The 19,340-nt window shown below is 39.0% G+C and overlaps 1 protein-coding gene across 1 annotated transcript; it reads left to right on the forward strand.

Moving 5' to 3' along the window:
• The first annotated feature begins 5,782 nt into the window (after nucleotides 1-5,782).
• Nucleotides 5,783-12,136, forward strand: Dmrta1 (DMRT like family A1). The gene is made up of 2 exons (XM_045131394.1): nucleotides 5,783-6,549; nucleotides 10,911-12,136. Exons 1-2 carry the CDS (start codon nucleotides 5,994-5,996, stop codon nucleotides 11,750-11,752), a joined length of 1,398 nt encoding a protein of 465 aa, XP_044987329.1. The 5' UTR covers nucleotides 5,783-5,993; the 3' UTR covers nucleotides 11,753-12,136.
• The last annotated feature ends 7,204 nt before the right edge of the window (nucleotides 12,137-19,340 follow it).

The raw sequence follows: 19,340 nt of genomic DNA on the forward strand, positions 1-19,340 counted from the left end.
AATGTGTTAACTAGTATTTGTGGGCTCTTGAGAACTGATGCTTCTTGGCTAATTAAATATAGCACCTAATATGCCCATCTTTCCCTCAAGAAACTGTGTAAAAGGCCACATTTCATAGGAAGCTTATTTTTTCCTACACCAGGGTGATGAGTCACTTGATGAGCCACAGTGGAGGATTGAAATTTTTGTCATCATGCAGTGTGGTGTGTCAGCCAAGATAATGATCAAGAGCATCTTAAGACCCAAGAAAAGGCAGCTGCCATTCAAAATATCCTTCTCCCCATCCAACAAGACATGGCATTGCCATACAGTGTGGCTCCTGGGAGCTTGGACTAAATGAAGCAAATCAGTTGGACTCCCATCTTTTCTGAAGTCATGGGAAAATTATATACCTTAATGCTTGCAGAAACAAGAAATGTACATCCTTCTTTCCAAGTCTCCAGTCCTCTTACCAAACTTTCATTTAGACTCGAATCATATGCTTCATTTTCCTTTCTCCAAACATTAGCTGAGAACATTCTGCCACCTGTCTACTTTCTTCTTTTCCTCAGGTTTGTAGCTTACTGTTTGGCCTCATTTTTTTGCAGATTTCTACTTTGCATACTCAATTATGTGTCAAAATTAGCCCTTCTGTCCAGGCCTATTTTCATTTGCCCAAGGTTGTTTACATTTTACCCTAAACTCTTCTCTAAGTCAAGGCTGTATTCAGAAGTAACCTGGAAGAAGAGCAGTAACCACATGCAGAGCATCAGAAGGCTAGTTCTTTAAATTCAGTGGTGGGGTATGGTATAAGAACTAATTTTTAAAAGTACTAGAAAAATCAGCCTGGGAGCTTTCCAGGAGATCTACAGTTAGAGAAAGGAGGAGTTAGGATGCTTTGTCTTAAATTGGCCTTTATCTCAGGAGTAAACCTGTGACAAAGGGAATTGGAGCTGAGACAATTCCTCTCACAACTAGATTATTGCTACTTGAGCTTGAAGTTGGGTGAGGTCTTACAGGGGTAATGGTGGTTTTCTTTAGAGGCCAAGAACATTAATGAAAACAACTTCAAACTATACTTGACAAATGAAATGAACCATAATGTTCAAAGTAACCTTGGAAATGACTAAATGGCCTCACTTGTCAATGGGGAAAGTGAAGCTGAGCACATAGATGTTTGGCTAATATCTTATAACTGTTTAGTATCAGAGGCAGACCTGTAGAGTCACACCTCCATTCCTCTGTGCTGAGTGGATGACATGAGAAAAACAAAATGTCAACTGATTCAAGAGTCTCAGGTGGGCAGGGATTGAAATTACAATAAAAATGACTGTTTAAAGATGATATACAAATGTGAGTAAGACTGAAAAATATTATTTTTCTCAGTTTCATTTCCTTCTTTCTGATATGCTTCAACAGGTTCCACTTACCAGATGATTCTTTATGTAGAATGAATGTGTAAATGGAATAGTTGTACAAAGTTTAATTAAAAGAATCACATTTGTGGGCTGGAGAGATGGCTTAGTGGTTGAGGGCTTGCCTGTGAAACTTAAGGACCCCAGTTCCAGGCTTGATTTCCCAGGACCCAAGTTGGCCAGATGCACAAGGGGGCGCAAGCGTCTAGAGTTCTATGGCAGTGGCTGGAGGCCCTGGTCTGCTCATTCTCTCTCTCTCTCTCTCTCTCTCTGCCTCTTTCTCTCTCTGTCTGTTGCTCTCAAATAAATAAATAAAATAAACAATTAAAAGAATAACATTTGTATTTAATTTGGAAGTTATTCCACTGCTAAATCACAGCTATTAACATTGTTTTAATGTGACTTATGAGAATAATTACAGTGTTCAATGGCTGTAAGGTGAACTAAAAAGGAATAAAATATAAATAATTTGAAAGGAGAAACACAATAGTATTAAGACAAGGTAAGGAAGAGAAAAGGAGGGCAGAAAGAGAGGGGAAAGGAGAGATGATGAGAGGGAGGGGAAAAAAGTGGAATGCAGACTACATTTGGGAAGAAATGAAAGTTTTCAAAATCATTGCTCCAGCTTCTAGTACTAAAGGGGTACCTTTTCTCAGCTGATGTCATGCTATTCTATGATTTCTTCTGACAGTGGTCACACAGGTATTTTTTTTTTTTTATGATTTGTTTGTCAGAGCACAGCTTACTAGTTAATGTACATAACTCCATGAGTTTTGGTATATGTATGTCCAAGTAGAACCATTAAATCCATGATTAAAGTAATCAACATATTAACATATTTCTTGTGATTCCTTCTGTCCCTTTCCCTGCTTTTCACAGTTGATTCCAAAGAACCACTGATGGTGACTGTACAGTGGCCCATAGATTTCTATGATTTCATGTAATTCAGTCCATACAGCATACATTCCTTTCTGTCTGATGTTTTTTCTAGCATTGATGATTTTAGCTTCAAGAGGCTGTCCACTGCTCTTGGAGTACACACTACATAATTTCATCCTATTCACCTGCTGATTGACATTGGATTTTTCTAGTTCATTATATTATGTCTTCCCACTCACCTGCTGACTGACACTGGGATTTTCTAGTTCACAGCTATACAAATAAATGCTCTACAAAATGTTGTGTCTTTGTGTGTGCATTGGCTTTATTTCTCCTGGGAAAGAGTTGTGAATGAAGTGAGTGGATTGTATTGCTGTGACTTTTAAAGAAGTGGTCAAGCTGTTTTTCAAATTGATTGTACTCTTTTACATTTCCATCATATTTTTGGCAATACTTGATTTACTCAATATTTTTAACCTTAGTAATTGTGGTAGGTGTGTAGCAATATTGCATGATAGAGTTAATTTGTGTTTACTTTGTGACAAATGTTATAACAACATCTTTGAGTGTTCACTTTCCAACCATATAATTTACCTGGTGATATCTTTACTGAAATACTTTCCCCATTTTCAAAACCATTTTTTTAATCTTTTTGAGTCTTGACAGTCTGTACAAAGGAAGTTTTAAAGCATAGATGTATATATAACATAATTATGTTCTCACGGTCTGTATTATGACTTCTCTCATTGTTGTCTTGAAAAAGAGGAACAATCATGATGAAATAAGTTATACATTTTTGTTCTTTTCATAGGTCACATTTTTGAGAGTTTCTAAAACAAAAAGGTTTTCCATAATTCATCATCTTTATGACATTTTATGCCATATTAAGACATATAGGTCTATGATCCATTTTGCACCAAACTTTCTATAATGTCACGAACTGAACTTAATTTTTTTTTGCAACCAGTTGTCTGATTGTTCCACAAATTTTATTTGGGTTAAGGGTAGAAAATAGCTCCTTTATGTAGGTCATGTCTTCTTTGTTTAAAATTAGTTATATGTTTATGTTTAGGCTTATTTCGATTCTCTCTATCCTGTCACATTGGTGGATTTTTCTATTCTTATACCACATTTTTATTCCTATGACTTTGTAACAGATCTTAAAATGAAGTAATGTTTGTCTTACAAATTTATTCTATTTTAAAGAATTTTTGCTATGTTTTCCCTTTGCACTTTTGTATGAATATTTAGAAACAGACTGACAATTTCTATTAAAAATATCAGCTGGAATTTTTATTTTGAGGATTATATTAGCTTATGTAGATCACTTTAGCCAGAATTGCCACTTTAACAATAGTAAGTCTTTTTAGTCATGAGCATAATATAGCTCTAGACTGATTTAACTTTAGTATCTGCAATTAAGGTATAAAGTTTTTCACTAAATATAACTCCAACTACTTTATATTTTGAATACTACCATGAATGGATTGTTTCCTCAATTAAATTTTTGATTACTTGACTTTATTTCATTTTACAAAAAGTATAATGAATTTGTATATTGTTCTTATGTCTTGCATGGTTGCTGAAGTTACTTCTTAGTTTTTGTAGTGGTTTTCTTTCTGATATTATTAGGCTTATGTATATATGTTCATATCACTTGCAAGGAAAGAGGTTTAGGTCATTGATTCTAATCTTAATGACTCATATTTTACCTTGCCTGATTACATTGGCCAGAATTTCTAGAAAGTTCAATCAAAATGGTGAGTGGATATTCCTGCTTTGTTTCTGGTTTTAGGAAGAATATTGGATTTATTCACACTTAATCATGTTTGCTGAGAATATAAATCGAAGCATATGTGTCTTTTCTACCATATGTGTATTTATCTGTACCATCTCACCTTTCACTTAATCTAATCTGTACACGTTTGGACACACTTGCTTAAATTACTTTCACTTTCTTGGAAGGAAACCAACTTCATTTGCCATAACTGTAAAGTAGCATTAGGATTAAATACAAGAGTAAATACTGCTAAATTTACTTTGCAGACAAAGGCTCATTTTGTGCGTCTGTTAAGAAGCACAACCAACAAGTCAGAAAAAGAATGTAAAGACACTTTGCCAATCTAAACATTTTCCTTTATATAACCAGATTGCACAAAAAAATAGCAAAAGGAATCATTGTATTTCCAATAGGCAATTTGTATTATAATGACCCCTCTAGCATTAAAACGTATCTCTCATATGTTGTACATGAGCCCCACAGTAGAGAATCACTAGACTTTAGGCAGATCTGGATATTATAGACTCCAAAGGGTTTAGGAATTCCTAGGTACTTCAAGTCATGGAGTGTATGTGGTCGTCTCCATCAGAGTCCCAGATTTACCCCCAAAAGGACTTGGATTGAAGTACCCCTGTCTTTGAAAAGTTCCCTAGGTTGCTCACTGCCTAGGATGGTTTGCAAACTTCGGTGTAAGGGAAGGTGTCAGCGGTGGTGGTGAAGGTCTGATGCGAACAGGCAGGAGGAATCCCACATTATCTTTCCTGGATGGACCATGGAATAAACAAAATATCATGATTACTTGCCACTTTAGGGCTAGAATCTGAATGGCCTGTTAAAGCAGTTGGATTTTCTATGACCAGTTGATGAGCACTCCCTTTCATTTCATTTAAAATAAATGCCTATATATTTTCTTCCTGAAATGCTCTTTGCTTAAAATCACAAGTCAAAAGCATTAAATGTTTGTGTCAGCAATGCGTTTTGTGATGACATAGTTAAAGAAGGATCCAAATGACCTTTTTAAATACTTCACAGGAGAAACCTAAAGCAGTTTTCAAACAGCTTTTTAACCCGATTGCTGCTCACAAATAGTTCTGGTGAAGAGATTCATTGCGACCTTAACTAGCAAACATTTCAATACATGCCATGCCATACACAGTGCAAATGTGCGTGTATGAATAAACAGTGAAGTGCCTTGAGTGCGAATCCATACTCTTAACTATTTACCCACTGATTGCTGCAAACCTGGGGGCTTTGAAATATTGCATCATCCTGATGAGCAGGGACTGCAGTCTTTCGAGATGTGCGTTTCTTCACTGACTTGGGTCACTTGGGTCACGCTGGTCTCTTGAAGACTTCATCTGGTGAAGGGAACAAAAGAGAAGTGAAAATCCAGATCTTCAAACCTGTGTTGGAGTAGCACGAAGCAAGAAAAAGAACTTCAAATCCTGTTTAGTTAAGAAGGGCAGTGAAAGAAGATGGTGCGAAGACCTATGAAATATGCCTCGAGCAGCTGGCTGGAAAACGTGAGGACACAGGATTTCTTTGAGGAAAAGGACCTTCTCAGCCCATCAAGACAGTTGCTAGTGTGTCCCACCAGCCCTCTTCCCAGAAGATCCCCACTCTCCGCCCTAGGCCCTCCCCCGTCCGCACTTGGCCAGCAGACGGGGTGGGCGGGGTGGCCTCACCAGCCAGGCCCTCGGGGCCCGGCGCAGAGCCTGGGACACTACCTCAGCGCCGGCGTCTGGGTGGTTCGGTTCGCGGGCCAGCGGCGCCTCTCTGCGTGTCTCGAGAAGCTCCGGGGCACTACGGTCCCCGACTCCGTGAGGGAACCGCGGCTTCTTGGGGAGAAGACCGCTCCTCCGCCCCCCACATCCATCCCGCGGGGTGCGCTCCCGACCGCCCAGCGCCCGGGACTCCTCCTCGCCAGAACCTTCTTGGGGATGGAGCCGTCCCAGAGTGGCCGCCTAGAGCACAGCGACATCAGCCCACCGCGGAGGTCCGCGATGAGGGTCCCCTCGGGGCTGCCCATCCCTCCGGCGTTCTTGCGGCCGCCGGGCCTCTTACTGCGAGCCGCGGTCCCGGGGAGCGCGGGCTGCGCGGCCGGCCCGGGGCTGGAGAGGGCGGTGGGCGCGGGGTCTTGCGGCTACCCTCGGACACCCAAGTGTGCGCGCTGCCGCAACCACGGAGTGGTGTCGGCGCTCAAGGGCCACAAGCGCTTCTGCCGATGGCGGGACTGCGCCTGTGCCAAGTGCTCCCTGATCGCCGAGCGCCAGCGCGTCATGGCCGCGCAGGTGGCGCTGCGCCGGCAGCAGGCGCAGGAGGAGACCGAGGCGCGCGGCGGGCTGCCGCGGGTGATCTTCCCAGGACCCTCGGCTCCAGTTCCGGGGCACCCCGTCCAGGCCACCGCCGACACACCCCACTCCCTGCGCGCCTTGAGGCCGTCTAGGTGTCTAGCGACCCCCACTGTCGAGGTTTTCGTGCCAGAGGAAAAACAGGGTGAGTTGGTATTCGGTTTGGTTTCGCACAAGAAAATGGTTGTTCTATAGGAGGTGGGGAAAAAAAAGGCTTGAACCTCATAGCAGCCCTAGAGGCTCACTGGGGAAAGTGGCTTAGAAGAAACGCCCAAGTGCTGGGAAAATGTTTGGTGATGTGCACTTCTAGGAAGGTGTTAGGGACCTGACACTGCGCTTGGGAAGGGCTGTTTGCTCCTCCTGGTGGGAGGGAAAGATCAGGTAAATGTGAAACTTGGAAAACCACAGGTAAGAGCCCCGGAACGGAGTCACCTGCACACCAAAGGCTTTGCCTTGGACTTGGTGGGATAGCACTTCAAACTGGCATACAGTGTTCTGCTTAGAAGTGGGCGCTGTTTTGAGCGTGTTTTGTACATTTTATTTTGCTACAAAACCAAAGTGAATCTTCTGATCTTGCGTGGGAAACTCACTGACCGTGCTTCGTGGACAGTTCCTAGCTTGTGGAGCAAAGTGGTGGGGCCAGCTGGAAACAGGAAAGAGAATGCGCTCTACTAACCAGCCTCTCGCTCGCCTCGCCTCCCTCTCTCCCGGCTTCCTTCCTCTGCTCTCCCTTTCTCTCTTCTTACTATAATTCTTTAACCATAGCCCCCCCCCCCCAAAGCCCAGGAAGCTCAAGTGATTGAAGTTTATTTATTCTCACAGGAAGTAAACTTAGATTGTCAAGATTTGTGAAACCATTGGTAAGGATGTCAAACTTTTAAAATTGGAGTTCTTCTGTCCAAATACTCTCAGTCTTTGGCTGAAAATTAGTGGCATGTATATGTCCTGCTTGTACATATAGCTAAACTGTCCCAGTTAACTTTTCTTGTTAATGCAAATATCACTGTTGTTTTTTTTTTATTTTTTTATTTTTTATTTATTTATTTATTTTTTTTAGTTTCCTAGCTCTCCACAGGGCCTATCAACAGTAAAAAAAATCATTTTGATCTTTGTAAAAGTCTTCCAAATAGGTTGCATCATATCCCATTATATATATGCATGGTCAGTAAAATTATTTGAATTGAGAAAATTGCAGATCTTAATACAGGATGTAATTTTGAAAATATAAAACCTCATCTTAGCATTAACAAAAAGCATATCTGATTTTGCATTTACTGGTTTCAGTATTTGACATGTTCTAGCTTATTTCAATACACAAAAAAGCTTGAAACATGGGAGATCAAGAAAGATCGTTGAGAAAAAATACTAAACAAAACAGCTACAGGTTAACTGCTGTAGAGAAGCAAATGCTCCAATTGCTTAAACTAACTGGTAGTAAGAGTAATGACAGTGATATATGTGAACTTTTTGGTATCAAAGTATTTATTTCCTGGACCCGATTATCTTACCTCATTATGTTTTTGCCCCAGACAACTCCTCTGTAAAAAGCAAGCCAGTATTTGAAAGGCTGTTTCAATGGCCTTCTATGTTGGCTACTCTTAATACAATATCTGTCAACTATAGTAAAATATTCTATTTAGTTGATTCATTCATGAGACAAAGACCTACAGTGACTCAGAGATGAACAACATTTTCCTATACAAAGTGACTTACATTCAAAAGAAAGAAACTGTGTATGTAGAGAGCTACATTAAATGGCATAATAGACAATGACAAATGTCATAGAAGTAAAATAAAGTACAGCAATTGAGAGAACAGAGATGATGAAATTAAGGATACCACAGTATTTTAAAGACATCTATTTTCTAAGGAGTCACATGAAATGCTTCTTTTCTTTTTTATTTCTTGATTTGTTTGTTTTGAAGTAGGCTCTCATACTGTAGCCCCCATTGGCATGGAACTTGCTAAGTAACCCAGGCTGGCTTCAAACTCTTGGGAGTCCTCTTGCCTCAGCTTTCTGAGTAATGGCAATACAGGCATGAGCCACCATACATGGCTTGCAGTCAGTCCTTTTTTACATACATTTGTGCTACAAATATATTCTAATAATGAAAAATTATCACACAACATGGTAGTTTATACAAAATTCCTACAAATATGAAATTTTGTATTTAAGTATTTTGGGAGAGCATAGTTAATATTCACATTTATGAATAAATGTCATGAAGCAGCACTGCCAATGTATATCCACACAACCAATATAATTTCAAATCTATTATGTAAAGTTGAAAATACTAGACAGTTTGCAATCATACTGTAACAGCCTTTCTTTGCTCATATATTTGGTATGGTGACAGCTATTTTGACCCTCAAAGTGTTAAATTGTACACACTTTAACTTTTTTGTTTGTTTGTTTTGTTTTTTGTTTTTCTGAGGTAGAGTCTCAGTCTAGCCCAGGCTAACCTAGAATTCACTATGTAGTCTCAGGGTGGCCTCGAACTAATGGAGATCCTCCTACTTCTGTCTCCTGAGTGCTGGGATTAAAGGCGTGTACCACCACGCCTGGTGCACACTTTAACGTTTAATTAAACTGTAACATTTATTTGGAATTTAGTTCTACTAAGAATACTGGGAAAATAATGATTGCAAGTCACTGCTTTATGCAATATTTATTTTGTTATATTGATACACAATGTAGAGAAAGAAGGTTGGACAGAAGCACTCTGGTTGCCCCCTTGGTTGGTTTATCTTTTCAGAGATAAACTACACCTAGAGGATGAGGAGGAAATGCATACTCAAAGAAGAGGTATATGGTAAGAGTGCATTGTTATCATTTCCCTGCTGCAACTTTAGCAATATAGTTTTGAAATATACTACTTTTATTCATATGTCCAACATGTTGAGATTAAAATATAAGGTTTTTAGCTCAGTGTGGTGGCACACGCCTTTAATCCCAGCACTTGGGAGGCAGAGGTAGGAGGATCACTGTGAGTTCGAGATCAGCCTGGGCTAGAGTGAGACCCTGCCTCGAAAAACCAAAAAATTAAAAAAATGTATAAAATATTTTAGAAAGTTGCTTTTAGTGTTGGGAGGGGAGAGTGGTAATGGGGAACAAATGCTTTATATTATGTTGTTTGTGAAAGACACGGAGGACCTACCCAAACTACTAGTAAGGTTTATAATTATCTCTTAGGAACAATTTATTTTAAGGTATTTTTATTAATTTGTAGGTATTGAAAAATAAATCTTTCACCAAGAATTATGAAAAGTCCAGTCTTTATCATCTCTCACACAAAATGAAACATGCAAGTGTCATGTGATTTGAGACAGATAAGTGGGAGACATTCCTGCTTCAGATTTGAAATGAGATGAACAATCTCTGGCTATAACACCCTGCACATACCCAATCTCATCTTACATTATCTTACTGTTTTCCCACGTTCTTTAGGTAACTTAATTGGAACCTTAAATATGATCCTTAAAAACCAATTAATGGGGCTAGAGAGATTGCTTAATAGTTAAGGCACTTTGGCCTGGAAAGCCAAACGATCCAGGTTTAATTCCCCAGGACCAACCCACATAAGCCAGATGCACAAGGTGGCATATGTTTCTGGGATTCATTTGCTGGGCTGGAGGCCCAGACATACCCATTCTCTCTCTCTCTCTCTCTCTCTTGCTCTCTCAGTCTTTCTCTTTCCATCTATGTGTCTCTATCTGAAATAAACAAATAAAAATAAAATATAGAAAAACAATTATTGAAATTTAGTCTTAGGGATTAACTAGAACCTTCACTTTCAAACTGAGATTCTTTTTTTAAATATTTTTTAAATTTTTATTTATTTATTTGAGAGTGACAGGCAGAGAGAGAAAGAGGGAGAGAGAGAGAGAGAGAGAGAGAGAGAGAGAGAGAGAGAGAGAGAGGGAGAGAGAGAATGGGCACGCCACTGCAAATGAACTCCAGGCGTGTGTGCCCCTTTGTGCCTCTTGATAACGTGGGTTCTGGGGAATCAAGCCTCAGACCAGGGTCCTTAGGCTTCACAGGCAAGCATTTAACTGCTAAGCCATCTCTCTAGCATCCCCCCCCTTTTTTAAATCTTATTTAAGCCTATTTTAATTCATTTTTACTTAGTGTTTTTGTGAGAGGAAGCCTCACTCAATAGCAACAAAACTTGGGGACATTTAGGAACCTCCAAGTACCAAGATGGTGCTATGTTAGCACTTTTGGGTAACAACAATCTTTCTGTTTCTAATACCTAAATACCAATGGAGTTAAATATTGTCTTTGTGATCCTGAAATAACATAAGAAATAGCATTGTTCAATAGTCCAGTGGCTGCAGATTATGAAGACCTTTTAAGTTTGACTTCCATTTAAATGTTTTAGTAGGAATCAATATTGTTATGTAAAATGGAGTGAGTGTATTATCTTATCCAGTATTATTTTTGAGTATTAGGTTGTAGCAAGTTTTTCTTATGTTTGGTTTTTTAAAAATTTTTCTCTACTACAGGACATGAAGAGGGTAAATGTGACTCATACCAGAAAGGACAAGAAGAATCAGTCCTAAAGTCCTACGAGCCTTTCTTAGGATCATCTCCTAAACACGATGGTGTCACTGGGAAGCAAGGTATCACGTCATGTATTTTAGAACATGCCAACCAGCACAACAGTACCCTGTCTTCGTATGTCGGTGAGCAATCAGGAGAAGACAGTCCCAGGTCCTTCTCGTCCTCTGATCTGGAATCAGGAAATGAAAGCGAGTGGACCAAAGACTTTGTTGCTACCAGAGCTGGCCTTCCCACAGTGGCCTCCAGGCCAAGGGATCCTCTTGGTATTCTCACCAAGATTTTCCCAACTTACAGGCGCAGCCGGCTAGAAGTTATCTTACAGTTCTGTAAGGGAGATGTGGTCCAAGCCATCGAACAAATCTTAAATGGGAAAGAACACCATCCAGTCACCAGGGACCTAGCAAACTCAGACTTGGAAAATGCAACCTTTCAGAGATCTACAAATTTTAGTTTTGCTGGAATAGGTTTTGGGACTCTAGGTAATAAATCTGCCTTCTCTCCTCTGCAGAGCACACAGGCTTCTTCTGGTGGTGACTTACGTCTCTGCAGCTTCAGCCCGAGAATACCTTTTAGTCCAATACGTCTGGCATATTCTGTGCCAGGAAGAGCACTATCTGGGTTGATGTCCCCCTATATAACTCCTGGGTTGGTTCCAACACTGCCTTTCCAGCCAGCTTTGGATTATGCTTTTTCAGGGATAATTAGGGATTCTTCTTACCTTCCCAGTAAAAATTCATTAAGTGGTGGGAGAATGTATTTTAGACACAATCAGGAAAATTTGTAAAGCATTTTCTCATTCTCCCACTCTGGAATATTTCTAGACCCATATAACACATACACGTTGATAATATTTCAGTGAGTGAAAGAGTGGGTTATTATGTTCCACAAATGCCATTGTATAAGCAACAAAATAGATGTTCAATTTGAAGACTCTTTTTAAAACATTTATTAAGTCATAAGCATTTAAATATTATATGTGCCTTGGCTGAAGCTATTTTAAAATAGGGAATGTTCTCCCTAAATTATCTTTCCTATTTTAAAACCATACTTGGCTTTTATTTTATTGCAGAGTTGGGCTTATAGTTGTGAAAAGTTGTAAGGAGCAAGCTAAATGTAATATAAAATGAACCAAAAGGTAGAATTTTTAAAAGTTGATTTAATTCTAAGTGGTTATTAATTTAGGTCATTTCCTTTATTTTTTTTTCCACAGAAGATTAAAGTTTTTGACATATTTTTAAGTGTTTTATTTAAAATAAGTGAGAAATATATTGTAAGGTTAAGAAAGTTGAGTTTCTCATTTTTAGCAATATCTTAGTTTTTAGTCACTTGTAAAAAAAAATGCTTTAAACAATTCTCTTTAAAATTAACATTTTGAAGTACTTAGACTACTATGTAAATCTTAAGAAATAATACTGCCCTCTTCTGGCCACTATCACAAATTGCGACCTCATTCAGCAGCCTCACAAATCCTTGTTTCTTGGTAGTATAAACCTATCAAGTTTCTAAAATAGCCATCTAGGATCATACTGCATTAAAAATTTCATATTGTAAACTGCATTTCTACTGTAGATGACAATTTTAATCTCCGCGTGTGCTTGTGTTTGTATCTGGGGAAATATTCCTTTCCATTTGAGATAAGAGTATGTCACCCATTCTCAAAGATAAAAACAATTTTTATTCAGGAAACCAAAATAACTGCTTAGACAAATATTTATTGATCCTCTATAGCTGATGTCTAATGAATTGTAGGAGAGACAAGATTTCCAAAGGGGAAAACTGCCATTAAAATTTTGAAGTGTTCTTGAAATTTAAAATATCCATTTTGTTCTCCATCCAGAGCTTTTGAAAGCTATTCTGTCAGCTACTCATTTATTTCCATCACTAAAAAGTCCCTGAAGAAACTTTGCACAAAACAGTCTTAGGGAGTTTTCCTACATGCCATCATTTTAAAAGGACAATACCTTTATTGCTATTTTTAGGAATAAATGAGAATCCAGATGTGGCATGAATTAGATCTTAATCTAAGCAGCAGGAAGCAGGAACTAGAGATGTCTTCATGATATTCATGTATGTGAGTCTTCCACAAAGCCAATGAGAATATATTTCAATGGTATATTTTGCCATCAAGTATCATATTGAGCTGTTTTGGGATACAAGTAGGTTTAATGATAAAGCTTTTCTTTTTTTTTTAATGGTGTGAGTGTGAGGGCAAAACTTCTGTACAACTTTCATGTATTTAATACTCATGTTTTTGTTTAAAAAAAAACAAACAAACAACAAATCCTTTAGATTCTGAGCCTAAACCATAGCACAAGGTCTGGCATGGGGTTGATACTCAATTAACATATGCTAAGTGAAAAAGTGATTTGGACGGTAGATCTTTCTGACATTCCAACAAAACCAAAGAACTCTACAAAATACATATGTACTCTACAGATAGACAGTCATGAGTATGGTTTCATGACATTTTTGCATTTCCAAAATGCTATCCAGGTTAGTTTCCTTCCTGATCTTTAAGTTGTTTCTCTGTGTCACTTATTGCCTGGTACTTTTTGAAATACACAAGAGCTCATAGAGAGAATGTCTTAATATGAAAATCATGTTTTAACGGAAGTCATCTTATACAGTAGAGGCACGGATTAAAGGTACACTAAGTGTATAGCTGCTGAATTTTCTTATGTGGTTTACATATTGATGTACATGTATTGATAAACTGAATAAGTTAATTTTCATGATGCCTTATACATTTCATGTCCTTCAAGTACTTTTTAGAACCTCAATCATCTTATGAAATAGATCACTTGTCCAACTACTAAACAAAATAAAAGGATTCCTGACTATATTTTTCTATCACAGTTTTGCCTAGTGCCTGATACATAGTATGTGTCAAATGATGGGTTTCATTGATTGAATTAAATAAAAGATAACAGCATTAGATTGGGGATACATTCATTCAACACTTACTTATCTGCTTCTACTTTGTGCTGTGCCCTGAGCTAGACGCAAGGGATAGACATGGTTAAGGATACAAGTCAGAGTCTGAAGTTTTTCAGTCTAATATGTCCATGTGTCCAAAACCCCACATCTAACCAGCCAACCAACCAATGTATGTTGGCACTACTTGGTAATTTTGCACAGCAGTGAGTACTTTGTAATCTTGACATTTATGTCTATAGAGGCTGACACCTGGATTCTTTTTAATTTAATTTTATTTTTTATTAGTTTCCTATTCAGAAAATACAGGCAATTTGGTAGCATTATTAGGCTCATCCATGACCTACCCCCTCCCCACTGGCCCCTCCTTGTTGAGGTATATGGGTCATGCCTTGTGGAGTTAGCCCACAGTTATTGGTACGATAAATGTCTCTGCATATCCTGACCCAACATGTGGCTCTGACATTCTTTCTGCCCCCTCTTCCGCAAAATTTCCTTGAGCCATGTTGGGTTCATTTTTGACACCTGGATTCTTAACACACTAATTAAGGGTAAGGAAGAAGAGAGGAAACATTAACATGTGACCATAATAAATTGGATTTATTCCACACATTATAGAGGATATAGAAAGTAAGCATCTCATGTCTCATGGAGTAAGAATTTCAGAAGAACAACAGGAATGACTTTTCACAGTTAAACCTCATTCATTGTGGAATGGCTGCTTTGCCTTGCATAAAGTATCATCTTTCCATTGAAAATATCATAGGGAAAATAACCAGAGGCCTGGTTAATGGGACTTTTTCTCCTAACTGCTTAAGTACTGGCTCTCAACCATTTCTAAGTTAATCAGAAGCACGGGAAAACTTTGTTAAATAAATGTACAAGTTCCCATTCTAAGACCATGATACTAAAAATGTACACACAACATTCACCAATAAAATACAGTGTAGTTTTGCTCATGAGAACTTTCCCTATGTGGTAGCCTCAAGGACAAAGATGAAAATGGAAGAGGAAGACCACTGTGTGCGATTTATATAGGGTCCGTTCGAGTAGATGTCTGTGAGAAGTATGCACATGTGAAGAAGAGGGCTCAGATGGGACATGGAGAGCACGAGGGTAAACTTGGGTGCCCTTTTCATGAAGTAGAGAGCAGTAGGTCTTCCTAAAGGAAACTTGCTTTAGAGATGAGGGGGCTAGTATTATGATAGGTAGTTTACTTACACTCTGGACATCTGTTTCTTGGTAGTAAAACTAGATAGTAAAATCTAACCCATAGGATTCATGGAGATAAAAGGTAGCTTGAATGAATTGTAGTGTATAGTATCCTAAGTGTGGAGTAACTTTCAGCATTACTGCTTTGTATTAAGATACTATCTTTGGGGCTGGAGAGATGGTTTAATGGTTAAGTGCTTGCCTGTGAAGCCTAAGGACTCCAGTTCGAGGCTCGCTTCCCCAGGTCCCACGTTAGCCAGACGCACAAGGGGGCACACGCGTCTGGAGTTCGTTTGCAGAGGCTGGAAGCCCTGGCGCGCCCATTCTCTCTCTCTCCCTCTATCTGTCTTTCTCTCTGTGTCTGTCGCTCTCAAAAAAAAAAAAAAAAAAAAAAGATACTATCTTTGGCCCCTGGTGGCAGTCTCTAAACAAACAAACAAGCAAACAGAATACTGTAATTGCATTTAATCCACTTAGTGGATGCAGGATCTGAAGGGTAGTTATTACCAGATGAACGTCCAGCCTTAGTTCTAGACTTCCTGTTTAGTTTTGATGACATGGGTAAATCCACACTTTCATAACCTACTGTTGTATATGTGTTTGGTATTCTTTGAAAAAGGCTTTGTGTATAAAATGTACAGCAAAATCACAGGACTGTGTTCATGCTACCTTTATTAGTCATGATTCCAGTTAGGAAAACAGAGTTCTTTTAAATACATGTGATGATCCAGGGGTTACAGAAAAGTCACCTGAGGCAAAGATGATGCTTGCAAGTGAAAGTCTGGCCCAAGGAAATGGGCAGACCAGAGAGTCCTTAACCAATCTGCATAAAGCCCTGTGTGAATAGGAGACCTGTGAAGTCCAGCATGTCCCATCACAGAGAAGATTTACAGGAAGAGGTGGTGGCATGGTCTGTTGGGAGCTGGGCCTCTGCATACCTGTGAGCTCTGAGAGTCTGGAGCAGGCACCTTGAAGGGAGGGTAAGCGAGGTCAGCAGGAGGAGCATAGATGGGAGTAATGACAATGAGGGCAGCCTCGAAATCACTGGGTGTCCAACATTGATGACTTTTGTTTCACTGCTATCTGACAAATCTCACAGGAATTATGGGTCAACTTTTACTCTGAATGATACAAGACTGGGAGTTCTGGGAAATGTAGTTCCTAACTGACTTATCACAGTCTAGTACAATGTAGTTTTGTCAACACAACTTTCACTCTCCTCAATATGGACCAGGTTCCTTATCAAATAATGTCCAATCTAAACATCTTTTACTAAAAATGATATAACTAGACTCTGTACAACAAAAGCATGCTGGTTTGCCCCCCCTATCCAAAATAAAAAGGACATACAAAGTTACTTAGAGATCTCTGGGTGCCTCTGGGTGTACTCATTCTTTTGTCATCTACATAGGGCCACCTTTAAAAAGCCTATATAAGTCTGGTCTTGAGATACTGTGTTAGACACTGCCAATAAATTCATTGTTAAGAGTAGGGGATTGTGGAAGAGGGAAATTGTTTACATAAAAATTCCTATTTATAATGCTTTTAATGACTTACCAGATTTATTACAGAGTCAGTGTTGTAGTGATACAGTAGAAGCTGAAGTTTTAATTGTGACCTTTCCTCAGCCGAGTGATATGTGGCATGAAACTCTCTTGAGTAGCTGGGTGGCGGCAGCACGCTACAGCTCCCAGTCAGCCACAGGGTCTCGGTGGTAAACAACTGCTACTCTACATGTGCTTTTGCTAAGCTATGAGGTTTTATAGGTTAGGTGGCAGCTATATTTTGAATCTGCAATATTTTCAACTTACAATGGGTTTATCGGGGTGTATATTCATTGTAAGTTAAGGAATATCTGTACACACACACACCTTGAAAGAAGGAAGAAATGAATGTTCCTAGAGCCTACTCTATTAACTGCTCATGGGATAATAAATGGCTGTTATACTTTCCTTCTTCCACTGTCTAATTCATGTTTGTACTACTCAGCAGACCTGTTAGTTAATTTTTGTTGCTCTCCATGGTGGGTGATCAAAACCTTTGTTCCTGAAGAAGCCATGTCATGAACAGTCCTACTAACATTAGGTTACTGCAGCTTCCCATTTCCTTTCACATCTAAATATTTTGCAAGATTAAGCAACACTCTGGAGGATGTCCTGCATACTGGAAGTGGAAACACAGCCCTCTGCCTTGTGTCTGTTGTTTCACTATTACTTCAAATAGCAAATGGTAACTTCATTTTCCAGTGCAATATTATATTCACTTATGGAACAGTTGCTCATTTTGGAAGTCAGACCTATAACCTAACTCAGAAATTTGGGGGAAAGGTAACCAGCTCTTATTAGTGAATTATTAGGATAAATACAAAGGATGTAGTTCCCATACCTACCTTGTGGTTATCAGATTGTGAATCTTGAGCATAGGAAAATTATCACCATGTGTCTATAATGGGTTTAGACCATGTCTCACACTTGGGAAGACTTTATTTAGTCCTAAAAATGTTCTCACCAGCTGGTGCCATAACTGAGCCTTCCAAAGGCCATTTCATAATTTTACTAGACCAGCTGTTTCAGGATGCAGGGAACATGATGACACCAGCGAGTTCCATGGGCATGAGCCCAATAATGTACTTCCTTTGTTCCTACATGAATTTCTTCATCAGAAGTAATGCTGTGTAGAGTGCCATGATGGGGATAAGGCATCATGTCAGCTCACAGCTGGTGGTTTTTAGCAGAAATGCTAAGGGTAGGAAGGGCAAAGTCATAACTAGCAAGGTTCTCTTTTTCTTTTCTTCTGTTTTGTTTAGTGAAAGCAAAGAGCTGTTCTTTCAATGATGAAAGTGTTCCAGTGCAATCAGCTTGCCACCAGGTGGCTGGATGGTCTCCTTAGGGATGGTGCCATTTTAGGAGCATTGAGTTGATGCTTGTTCTTAGCCAAATTTGGTCTAGCCAAATTGGCCTTGGTGAAGGGAAGCTCCTCTGCTTCCATGAGCAATCTCTTCATGACCCAAAGATTACATTTTCTTAAGCATATGATTATTATGATTTTCCTTTTCAAAGTTTGCTCTGGTTAGCATTTAAATGGGTCAAAATAGCCACATGTTTTCTGCTCATTTTGAAGAGGTATTCCCACATACCCTTTTGCTAGACCTTGTCTCTGATTTTCTAATCATGTTTTATTTCCAACGTGCTTACTATCTAGTCAAGTTCCCTGCTGCTCTTGATTCACTCTAGATCTATACATCTCTACATCTCCCATGAGAAGCAATGTGAACAGCCAGGTGCATAGCTGTAAGCTCTTCCCATTGGAAGGAGTGATTTCAACATGATCTTTCAAGGCTGCTCCTAAAGAGCTATAGATGGTTCCAGAATAGAGTGCCTAATCAGATGTGAGCAAAGACCACATTATTCTTCCTTGTTCTGCTGTAACAGGCAACTCTGCACACAAAAGGGAGGAAGCAATGTGGCAGGAGTGGAAACAAGAGAATACTTATTAAACTTAGTATTTGAGGTATGGTTTGATAACAAAATATATTAAGTCCTAAACAAAATTGTCTTTATGTAGAAATATTTAATCAATGGAAATTAAAAAAATAAAAGTCAGCAATCTAGAAAGAATATACGTTACATACTCCAGATATGTAGCTATCATGCCATTAAGTTTGCCCATCTAATTTTCCTCATTAAGAGAGTAAGAAAAGAATCACCTATAGGATGTGGAAATTTATGATAAATTTCAATGCTAATTTATAATAAACCTTTTAGATAATTAGGCATAGAGACTGAATAAGTTTAGCTATAAGGAATAGAAGGGTTAATTAATTATTTTCTTTGAGACATGGTCTAACTCTAGCCCAGGCTAACTTGGAACTCACTCTATAACCCTAGCTGGCCTTGAACTCACAGCAGACCTTCTATATCAGCCTCCTGAATGCTGAGATTAAAGGCATGAAGTACCATGTCCAGCTTAATTTTAATAAATTTTTGCTAAACTATGAGTTTTAAAGAATTAAAAGGTGGTCATATGTCTACATTTATTTTGTACATATGTAAATATGTATATAATTTTACCTATATCATAGAAAAGACATTGAGGCAGAGAGGGATTAAAGACTGTCTCATTCTCAGGTGTGTGTTCCTGTGCCCTATATGGCCTATAACACATTAGCGTAGATAATCTACCCAGTGTTCAGGAAAACGGCCTCAGCTCTCCGTGAATCTTTTGTT

The sequence above is a fragment of the Jaculus jaculus genome, chromosome 1, assembly GCF_020740685.1.
Source record: "Jaculus jaculus isolate mJacJac1 chromosome 1, mJacJac1.mat.Y.cur, whole genome shotgun sequence".
NCBI lineage: Eukaryota > Metazoa > Chordata > Mammalia > Rodentia > Dipodidae > Jaculus > Jaculus jaculus.